Raw genomic sequence first — 12,088 nt, 5'->3', positions numbered from 1 at the left:
AAAATATTCACCAAATCTTTATAGTATCATTTTCTGTGAAATATAGTTTATAACAATTTTTGAACTGCAATAAATGGACTTTTGAGATAAACAATTTTTTTTAGTTTTGTTTCTTTAAATGTTTAGAAAATTAGCATACTGTCAAAAGTTTAACAATCAAATACACATTATTTTTGTAATCAATTTAAAGTTAGAATTTTGAGAAAATTAAATCGAAATCAAAATTTTTATTTGAATTACACAATAATATGTAATTTTCTTTTAGTTTAGAAGTATGATAGTTCAGCTCGGCCTTTTCAAAAGTGGACTATAGCCCCCCCCCCCCTTGTGGTGTTTATAACCTCCAGGGAGGCGGTATAAGACCAGGAGAAATGTTGATGGTGTATAATAGTGTATCGTCTGTTGGATGAGACGAAATAAAATTGAACTAAAATTCTTGCTATTATTTTATATAATGACACTAAGGACACTATTTTGTAAAATTTTAAAATAGGTCTATATGGGAAAGACCCACACATACAATTTTATATACGCCCCTAAGTATTTGAGAAACTGCAGTGGGTTTGTTGCTTTCCAAAATTGAATATCGTAAGACCAAATGTGCATTAATAACGACTTGTAAGGAATTAATTTCACTTACAATCAGATCTAATATTGCAATGTTGAATAAAATATGTTTCTATTTTGAACTTTCCTCTCATATGAACTTTGTTTTTTCGTTCCTCGTCAGGCTTGAAATTTTCCTTTTTTAACTTTTACACTATTTAATTAATATTCTTCACTTTTAATTATCGTATACACGAAGCGTATTATAAAAATCATAAGGAAAGATACAACTAAGAACTACCGATCAAATTGAAATTAAATAATATAATAAAATTGCTAACTTACTTTTGTTGCCATCGTCATCTATACTGATGACTTTATCTTTAAAATTCAATACAGCATAAATAATCACTGGTGGTGGAAGAGCTAGTTTTCGTCTAACCATTATAATAAATATAGTAGGTATTTAAAAAAAAACAATATTGTAAGGACTTAAAACAAAAAAACACGCACGACAAAAAAAAAAAAAAACACTTTATCAATGTAACTAAGACAAACGTACTGAATCATTGTTATCTGTTAAATAGTTATATATTCTTTTTCTATGAGTTACACTGAACCGTCTGAACTATAATCAGTAATCACTCATTGGAATATGCATACTAAAAAATAAGGGAAAACCTAAAAATAGGCGATTTTTAAATAAGGATTTATAAAAAGAAATCTTATCATATTTCGATAGTACAAATTACAATTATCGCATGTTTATTAAACTGTAAAATGTGACAGCAGCAAGACATGACAATAATATTATTTTTATTTAATGATACGGGATCATAATATTTAATTTATAAAGATCAATCAATACCAATTTTTATGAAATACACAGTATAGCAGTAGGTATATTATAAGAATTAGTATAACAAAAATACTGGTTGCCGTCACCTTTTAGGATAGTAAAAATGTGTCCATCCAAACAGCCAAACATACTACTAGGTAGGTACCTACAGTATTTTAAAGTTTAAACACAAAAACGTCAAAAACAAATGGACATATTATTATAATAATACAGTTATTTTCCCACCTACGTTAACCAGTCATAGTTTCTGAAAACCTCCAAGATCACCACGTGCATTGCACCAGCCGCACCCATTAAAAAATGTTGGACAATTTTTGTCAACATTTAGCACGCGATTTGCACGATTAGATTTAGAATTCGCAAGGTATTTATTATATTAGCTGAAAAATGATGAATACTTTGGGCGCGGCTGGCGAAACGTTGCGCCAGTCGAGCCCAACCAAAACTTTTACCAATTTCGAAAAAACTTTTATGCCAGTACCTATTTATCAGGCTATTAGCATGAATTCGCACGATCTTCAACTGAATTCGTACGTCACTCTTTACCTGAGAAAAAATCAACTAACCATTCCGAATGTTGCGCTCATATCATCTGCGTACTCACTACTCTGCTACAAATGTGTTAAGAGTGGTTAGTTGATCAGCTGAGAAAATATTAAATAGAACCGGATATAATGCTGCTAAAAAAATAATAATAATAATACTAATTAAAACGTATAACAGAAATTATTAATATTAGATGACAGTAAATAATCAAAGAAATATACTCAAATTAGCAAATCCTCAAAAATCATAGTTTTAAAAAAGTTTTACGTTCCAATTTTTTTTTTGTTTTTTTATTATTAGAAAATTTACAATCTGTATTACATCAAATTAATTTAACCAAAAAATATTGAATTTAAAAAAAAATTCTTAAAAATAAACTACTTGACTTACATAAATCATTTTACCATCAAAATTGTTTTTATAAACAGATCTACAAATAAGCCATTTTGAATTTATCCAAGTGTCAATGAATTTTAAAATATTAAATACAACAAAATTTATTCCATATGTCAGATCATCTTGAGACACTCTATATTTAATTGGAATTTATTTCACAAATTTGGATTATAACAAAAGACGTTTCACAAAAAAATACAATAAATACAAGTAATTGTTATTTATTAAAATAATTAGTTTTAAACATAAAATAGGTACAACAATTTGTTATAAATATGGCACATAGATTTAAAATGTTATCATTTACAAAGTTATACTTTTTTTGATCTTATTAGAAGTAATATAAAATGAAAGAAGAAAGTCTTAATTTATTTATTCTTCAAATGTAAGTCTCCTATAAGTTACATACAAGTATAAAATTAAAATTAATGATAATAATAATAAAAACATCAGAAAAATGAAATCACAAATAGTAGAACTAGTTGCAAAAATGATTAATCCAGATAATAACATTTACCCAGACATATTTTTTTAGGTAAAATTCATTATCAATATTCACTGTCTAATTAAACATTATAACACAACCAATTTATAGTATACATATAGTATATTAAAGTATAAAAATAAATTTTACAATTTTAAAATAATCTTAATAAAAAATTACATTATTAATCAATAAATCACTGTAAGGAATGCAAAAATGGGCAAGAACACTAATAATTGGAATGAGGCTAAATAGGCAAGATTGCAGTGAACTTTATATTAACTTGGACAGTTGGACTTATCAAATAATAATTTTATTTTTAAGTCACAAAATGGTGATTTGAATATATTTTCTAATACTAGATCTACATTATTTCATGGGTTAAACAATATATTTAAATACCATATTAATTGGAAGCACTTAAGGTTTAACATGGTTATTACTATAAAATCTCGGTAAAGACTAAATAATAATTTTTTTAAATATATAACTAAAAAAATTTGAGCAAAAAATAAACTAAGTCTTAGTTTTAGTTTTTTATTATTTAGTAAGTATGAAAAAGCTTGAAAAGTCTCTAAATGTAATTTAACTTAATTATAATATGTATACTATTAACCAATTATGATCTGTTGGCACAAAATACATTTTTAAATGTTTTAATCTGCTTTTGCTATAATATAAATTAATATTAAAAACACATTATAATTTTCAAGAGTAATTAATAATTATGTATATATTAGGTAATTACGGAATAAAAGTTAAATATTTTACTCTAAAAACATGTAAAATACAAAACAACTTCAATAAATGTTGTAACTTGTAATAAAATACAAAATTTAGTAATTTTAATCAATTTTTTATATAATAATTTTAAATGCATATTAGGTACAGCATTTTGTATTATAACAAATCAGATATATATTTAAAAAAATCTTTTATATTAAAAAATTACATTTAATTTTAATGTTGGCTTGTAAAAATTTTTAATTTTAAGTTTATAAAGATTGTATACAATAATAAGGTTTGTAATTTAATGTCTTACCAGATTATTATAAATCATACCTAGAACCTACCTAAATTTAAGCAACCCTCACTAAGATAATATCTCAATCAGAAAATTAAATTAAATGAGATTATTTGTTATTATTGGTAACATTAGTTAATTGTTCAGATTTCAAATTGACAAGAGCTGCACATTACTATGACTAAATCACAAATTGACTGGTCCATTTATAAATTCAACATTAATTGAATGTTTATAAACCAGATTGAGTTTAAAAAAAAAAACAAGTTTTAACTTACATATAACAAGTAAAACATCTGTACCTAGTATAAAAACAAAAGAACCTTAAATCTAAATAACTACTAAACAAATTTTTTTTTTAAACTGGAGTTCTACATTGTCAGATTACAGAAAATCTATCTAAAACAAAATCTAATCCGCATATAATACAAAAAAAATGATCAGTACCTTATATTAAATCGTCATCAACTGCCATTATCAAATATAATTTTCGATTTACTGATATAGATACATTTTACCATGGATAGTTTATACTTATTATTAAGTTAGTACTATAATAGAAAACATTGTTGTACTGTTATTATTTTTTCATACAGAAATAGGAACTAGTATTAATGATAGTGAATAGCTGTACAAAATAATTATCATAATCTACAATTAGCTGCATATGAGAAAGGAATAAGGAGAAATAACCAAGCAGGTCATTCTTTAATTGTTTGTTTTAAACTGCCGAACTATAATATTGGTAAAAAGTTTTTAAAATTAGTATACTAGGTATTAGTAAGTAATTTACTGTTATGTTTCATCGTGGCTATTTCCTGGTGACAATATTTGATTTGTTAAATTAGTGCTCTGTAGAAGACCTTTGCTTTCTTCACTGCCAGTCACAGATGCACTACTACTAGCACTGTACACAGAATCGTATACTGGGTTTCCAAAATGTCCACTAGGCTGTAAAATAATAATTTAAATTTATTAATATCATTAGACACTAGTGACCTTATAATATATTACTTTTTCTTGTAATGGAAAAGAACGATCCAGATTAACATCTTCATCATCTATATCATCTAGTATATACATTGGGTTATTGACTTCTGCATTTTCTTGCATTCTTACATGTAAAAATGAACGACCTCTGCAAAAAAAAAAAGCATCAACAATTGGTATTTGTATATATATATTAATATTGACCAATTTGCAATAAATCTTACCTTCTTCTAAGCTTGGTGAAATAATATGTAGTAGCAGTAATGATAATTGACAGTACAATTATTAAGAATATTACCCACAAAGCATTTATAGTGTGTTTATTTTGTTGATCTGTAGACGTATATTCTACTATTAATTGGGTTTGGCATCTATCGCCAACATAACCTTTTTGACAACTAAAGAAAAACATTTTAATTGAAAAAAATATTAATGACATTTTAAATAAGAATTTTAAGTTATTATTACTGGCATGATAATATCCCAATTGATTCTTCAGGCTCTATACATGTGCCACCATTAATACAATAATTTGCACAAGTAAACCGATCAGTACACCGTGGTCCAGTCCATCCTGAACTACATTTACAATTAGGTTCATCTACACCTGAATTTGATTCCATGTAACATGTACCATTATTATAACAATAACCCAAACAAGATCCAGAGTCCACAATTATATTGCTACAGTCAGATGAACCCCAAAGGCCAACACATCTAAAATTATAAATTTTAAATTAGAACATATGTTATCAAAATGTAACAATCAACAAATTATTTTAATTTTTATGAAATAGCCAAATATATTTTTATTATTATTACCTGCAGGCAGGTAGTCCATCAACAATGATACAAGTACCGCCATTTTTGCACATTTCTGGATGACACAAATTCGTGGTAGCATTTAATTGATCACATAATGGATATTTCCGATTGGGAGGGCAATATATGTGACACTCGTGGTCATTTTTATCACATGTACAGTTACAAATATCAATACGACAAGTTGGGTCTTTGAATTGTGGCAAACATAAACAAGCAGTTCCATTGTCTTTGATATAACATGATCCTAAAAATATAAATTAATAAAAAAAATGTGCTAATACAATGACTAAGTAATTCAGTAATTTTGGGTATGTTTATGCAATAGCTTTAGATTCATGAAACAATTTTTCAACATAAATAATATAAATTATATATTAAACAATACAATTTATTTATATTATTTTTTGTGGTGCTATATGTTTGGTTGGTATTAATATAATTTGTATCAAAAAATATTAATATTTTTTAATTGAGTAACTGAAAAAGGACTATAATTTCCTATTCTCTAAATTTATCAGTGAAACAGTTGGGAAGAAATACATGCATATACAAATTATCTTTAAATGATATATATCCTTGTTATATACTATTCATAAAAAATCACAACAGCTATTAAATAGTAGTCTTATAATTTCTATCTCCTTACCGCCATTTAAACAATTATTGATATCACAATTGACAAATTCACAATGTGGGCCAGTATATCCTTCATGGCATTTACAAATAGGACCATTGGAATCTAAATAGCAAGTTCCCTAAACAGAAAAATTATATTATAAAAAAATAATTTTTACTTAATAATTTTAAATAATACCTTAATACAGTAGTTATCACAATCTGATTTAGTGCATGAGGGGCCCGTATATCCAGCAGGACACTGACATTCTCCATGGCCAGAATCAGATAAAACACATATTCCTCCATTTTTACAATCAACATTCACACATTTTTCACAAAATTCACCTTTAACAATTTTAAAATTATATTATTATAAAAAAGTTTAATAAGAGTTAAACTTATACAAACACAACTAATCTTTATAAATATATTTTAATTAAAAACCTGTAAAGCCATCCATACAGTCGCAAATATTGTCAATACAAGTTCCGCCATTTAAACAAACCCCTTTTGGACAACCATTTGGAGGTACAGGAATATCACATCTATCACCAGTCCAATTAATAGAACATAGACACTAAAAAAAATATATAAATTACATTAGGTTACTCATTAGTTTTATTATAACATTCGAAAAAAAATTATAATAATTTAACAGTAAGTACCTTAAGTTTGGATTCTTCCAGTATGTCTTCATGGAGTACATAACAAGAGGCTTTATTGTGACAATATTTATGGCATTCATACTCATTACAAGTCTTTCCACCAAAAAATGGATTACATTTACAATAACCTAATGCTGATGTCACATTTAAAACACATTCACCCATATCACATGATGGATCACAAATTAAAGGAGGAGTTTGCTTATCTACACATTCAATGTCATCCTAAAAATAAAAATATAAAATTTAAATAAATTCATGTTTATTAATTATGAATTTTGTACCGTCAATGAGGGAACTTCTACTTGATCATCAGCACACATACAAGTTCTATTTTTAGGATTCGTACTCAAAGTACACAATGCAGTATGATGACATGGATTTATAACACAATAGTTTATCACTAAAATATCAAAAACAATATTAATATTAATAACATTTTAGGTAGTTACATACAACTAAGTAAATAAATACTTACAGTCTTTTGAATGTTTATTCTCTTGCATAATAACTAAGTCTGTAGCCCTAAAGATATTTTTAGATAAGATAGTTACATTCTTATCATCAAACTTGTCAATTTTTACAATTGTCGTCAAAAGTGATACATAAATTGAATCCTCAAATAACTCAATATTAGTTGGATGTTTACCTATATAAAAAAATATATTAAACCTAGTTTATTTCAAGTTCTATATGAATTTCCTATAACTGAATATGAAATATATGTGTGAGAACTTCTACTTTTCAATACAATGAAACATTATTATATACCCTAATATTTTGTTGATAAAATTTGGAAATTCAGAACATTTTTAATACTTAATGAATAAAAATTTACAATTATAATATTATTACAGTCATGTCCTAATAACTCAAAAGCTTGAAAACACTCAAATTTTGTTTTTTTATTCTCCTAGAAGTTAATTTTGATAAATTTTACTTTAGTATCTTGAAACAAATCTTCCTTCAATTTTGAGTTATTGAGACTTGACTGTATTCTCTATTAAACAATACTATTACAAACAAATAATTATATCTATATTATTATTTTTTTTTTTTTTGTTTTTAATAATTATTGATGCTAATTTATCCTTTAGTTAATTGTTAAATGCCTAAAATAATATAAATTATAACTATCATCAAACAATACCTTTAGGAAATTTATGAATAACTTTGCGTCCTTTTCCGTCTAATAAAACAGATTCTATAGTGTAAGGCTTAGTGTCTGACCAATACAAACGGCGAGCAGCATAATCAATTGTGATACCTGCAGGGCTACGAACAGACTCACTAATAAATGTTCGTCTGTTGTAACCATCCATTGAACATGTTTCAATATGTGGTTTACGACCCAAATCAGTCCAATACATTTTTCTAAATAATAAAAATAGATATAAATATAAATTTATTATCATGATGATAAAAATGTAATAAAAAAGAATGGTTTCTCTGACACTTAGAACTCTAAAATAATTCAAATTTAAACATATCAAATAGCTCAAACAGATTGAATTGTTTGAGTATAATCAAGTTCGAAATGTTGGAGTTTAACAGCGTAAAAATTAAATTTCATAACTAATATTTAAATTTTAAATTTAAAAATCATAATTTGGACGTTTAATTTTTAAAATATATAAGATAATGATTAAGTTAGAGTTAATGAAAACTTAAGTTCGACCCATGCCAGAATTACAATTTATATAATAATAATTAATCTTTATCATACCCAGACTGAGGATCTAACACAATATTTTGTGGTCTACGCTCTATTTCAAGTTTTACCAAAGTTCTTATATTTTTCCCATCCAGTGTAGCTACTTTAATAGCTTTAGTTCTGTCGGAAGTTTCAATCCAATACAAATTTTTTGTAATCCAATCCACAGCAATACTTTCAGGGGTGCCTATAGTTTGAATCTAAATAAAAGAAAACACATAGGTATATATGAATACGATTTAGATCACAGGAATACAATTACTGAATCAGTAACTTACGATTTTTTTAGCATTATTTACATCACGGGTAGTTCGATTTGATTTATCAATAATTGTGGAATATAAGGCTTTAGAGTTATGATCACTCCAAAACAGATATGTTTCATTTATTGTCCACAATATATCAATTGAATGTATTTTATGAGATGGTATTGTAACAGCAGAATATTTAAATAAGTTCTCATGAGATTTGTATGGATCAACAAAGAAAATATCTCCTTCGTTGTTAGCTACAACTAATAATGCTGGAGTGCCTATAATGTATCAACTCAAAGTAAGTAAATACATCGCATAAACATAATGGTATTATAACGAATAAAATATGAATCTTACCAATAGCCTGACATGATTTATTAGGAAGAGTTACACTATAACCAGAGGCACAATGACAAGAATGAGTAAAGTTTTTTTTAGGTACGCAAATCTGAGAGCATGTCCCATATTGGCATGATGTTTTAGTAACATTACATAGTTGTTCATCTGAATTATCTGGACAGTCAAAAAATCCATTGCAGCGAAGATGTCTGTTTATACATAGCCCATTTGCACATCTAAATTTACTTGAATCGCATATTTCACTAGCACTGGCACCTAAACCAGAATAATCAAAAAATAATAATTTTAAAATTTCTTGAGTAAAAAATTTTTGCCAAGTTGCTAATAAGTTGCTAATTATTATTAAAAAAAGAGCAACAAAAAATTTATATCTATTAAGTACAATATAATACAACATTGAATCAAACAGATTTAAAAGATGCGACTTGAAAACTTAATATAATTTAATAATAATTATACACATCAATCAGTAATTTTATCATAAAAAATAAAAATATATACTGCTATCATAAACTTGTCAATTAAGAATAACTACTTACATGCCGTTTTAGTTTCATCCGAACCATCACCACAATGATCCAAACCATCACAGACATTTGTATTAAATACACAATTATGATTGTCACAGCGATATTTTCCTGGTGGACAAGCTACTAATGCACACATAGTTCGATTTTCATCACTACCATCGGCACAATCTTCTTCGCCATCACATCTATTTCCAAGTGATATGCAATCACCATTTTTACAAACAAATTGACCATTACGACTGATTGAACATCCTTTTCCAAGTTTATCTGTACAATTCCACTCATCAGAACCATCAGGACAGTCTTGATCCCCATCACACCTCCATTTTCTTAAAAATATAAATATTTTTTTAAATATTTACATTGCTAATTTAACAATAAGAATATTTATAAATTGTGTTTAACATACGGTGAAATACAATGATAGGAACCATTACAGTGAAAGTCGTCACTACCACAAGTAATACGTGAATCACATTCATCTTCGTCACTATGATCTGAACAGTTTATTTTACCATCACATTTTTGACTAGCTGGTATACATCGACCATCAGAGCATCTAAATTCACAAATTAATTAAAAATAATATTAAGGAGTAAAATTATTAGACATTAAATTAAACCTAACATTTTAATATAGCAATTAAGAATAAGATATCTATGAATACATTTTTTTAAACTATTCAATTTTAAAGCTATAAATCAACTAATGTCCAATAAAAATCATCAATATTTATAATGTAAAAGTAGTTAAGATAATGTTAATTATTTTAAAAGTATGTGAAATGAATAACGTATTATATTTGGTATAAAATTGCAATCAATTTTAAGTGTTTTAATCAAATTAACATCTGAAGCCTGATCATTATTTAATATTTAAAATAGTACCGAAATTCATATTCTGAACAATTTCTAGGTGAGCAGCCAATTTCGTCAGATCTATCACCACAGTCATTTTCATAATCACATCGCCAACGACCTGGAATACACCTAGAAAAAACATTTTTTTTTTTTTTTAATGATAAAACTATTATTAACATATCAGTTTGATAACACTCTGTAAAATTTATTTATTATTTATGATGATGGTTTCAGTGGTTGCAACAATTTCTACAAAAGATTGTTTTAAAGTGTTGTTAATGTTTATAATAATGTTGTTAATGTTAATGTTTATAAAGCATAAAAAAATAAATAAAATAATAAAAGATTATTTACTAAAAGCACCTCCTTATAGACTACATTGGTTGTTCTTCCACTTGGGGCAAGAATGACTAAGCTTATACTACTCTTATCATTTTGTTTATATAAGTACAGTAAACATTTTACTATTAGTGGGAGGGCATAAAACAATCAGTCAATTTTTCTGGAATTTATTCTTAGAAAAAAATATTAAACAAAACTTGGTTTACTTTTAAATTGTCCATTATTAGTTACATTATTTTCAAACAAAATATGTCCATAAATTGAATTAAGTTCAAATAAAAATTTTGATTATCTATTTAGTAAAACATAATGTTACTATAAATTCTTTAAAATTATAATTAGTTAGTATTTAAATATTGAGCTAAAGCCCAAATCTATTACAAAGTGATTTCAGACTCTAATTTAAAATGATTTATAATACAATTTAGTAAAAGTTAACTCACTTTCCATTAGCACACTTAAAGTATGTTGGATCACAAGTGATATTATAACATGAAGGTGGTTCATCGTCCATATCAGGACAATCATTTTCCCCATCACACATCCATGTTGAATGGATACATCGACCATTTTTACAACGCACTTCATCTGGTGAACATGATCTCGAAGTACAATTTTCTGGTTCATCAGAATTATCACCAAAACCACAATCATATTCACCATCACAGATAAACACATTTGGAATACACTTCCCAGTAATTTCACATTTGAACTGAAAATTATGTAATTGATATTTATAAGATAAAACATATCATACCTTATATTATAATCAAGAGGACACTACACCTACACCCGCATGTATTGTCTCTGTCTTAAAAGCAAGCAATTGTTACGTTCTGGATAATTTATTAAACTCTGTTATGATAAATATCAGAGTGAATTGATCTATTATTAAATTTAAATATTAAGCAAAATAAAACTTTACATAATTAATTATGGTACTTTGAAATGGATTTCTATATCACCTAGCATTAAAAACATTAAACAAGATTGATATGCAAATGCTGATATGCAGAGGCTGCTCATAACACACTATAAAATATAAAAATAAAATTTAGAAGATTTATCAATTAAT

At 26.3% G+C, this 12,088-nt stretch overlaps 1 protein-coding gene across 1 annotated transcript in view; it reads right to left on the bottom strand.

Moving 5' to 3' along the window:
• Positions 1–2,935: 2,935 nt before the first annotated feature.
• LRP1 (LDL receptor protein 1) overlaps positions 2,936–12,088 on the bottom strand; it is a 42,361-nt gene continuing 33,208 nt past the window's right edge. The window contains exons 51-69 of the mRNA XM_089221571.1: positions 11,457–11,725; positions 10,699–10,800; positions 10,221–10,370; positions 9,821–10,140; positions 9,279–9,536; positions 8,946–9,199; positions 8,680–8,867; positions 8,104–8,327; positions 7,432–7,602; positions 7,238–7,356; positions 6,954–7,178; positions 6,733–6,865; positions 6,485–6,633; positions 6,317–6,425; positions 5,668–5,914; positions 5,314–5,562; positions 5,070–5,243; positions 4,870–4,993; positions 2,936–4,806 (exon numbers count right to left, since the gene is read on the bottom strand). Coding sequence (XP_089077697.1) covers positions 4,651–4,806; positions 4,870–4,993; positions 5,070–5,243; positions 5,314–5,562; positions 5,668–5,914; positions 6,317–6,425; positions 6,485–6,633; positions 6,733–6,865; positions 6,954–7,178; positions 7,238–7,356; positions 7,432–7,602; positions 8,104–8,327; positions 8,680–8,867; positions 8,946–9,199; positions 9,279–9,536; positions 9,821–10,140; positions 10,221–10,370; positions 10,699–10,800; positions 11,457–11,725 — 3,621 coding nt within the window. The 3' untranslated portion in view covers positions 2,936–4,650. The remainder of the gene's footprint in view (positions 4,807–4,869; positions 4,994–5,069; positions 5,244–5,313; positions 5,563–5,667; positions 5,915–6,316; positions 6,426–6,484; positions 6,634–6,732; positions 6,866–6,953; positions 7,179–7,237; positions 7,357–7,431; positions 7,603–8,103; positions 8,328–8,679; positions 8,868–8,945; positions 9,200–9,278; positions 9,537–9,820; positions 10,141–10,220; positions 10,371–10,698; positions 10,801–11,456; positions 11,726–12,088) is intronic.

The sequence above is a fragment of the Diuraphis noxia genome, unplaced genomic scaffold (assembly GCF_037042655.1).
Source record: "Diuraphis noxia isolate RWA-SAM2 unplaced genomic scaffold, SU_Dnox_SAM2 contig0002, whole genome shotgun sequence".
Classification (NCBI taxonomy): domain Eukaryota; kingdom Metazoa; phylum Arthropoda; class Insecta; order Hemiptera; family Aphididae; genus Diuraphis; species Diuraphis noxia.
This window is presented reverse-complemented; position numbering and strand designations above follow the sequence as displayed.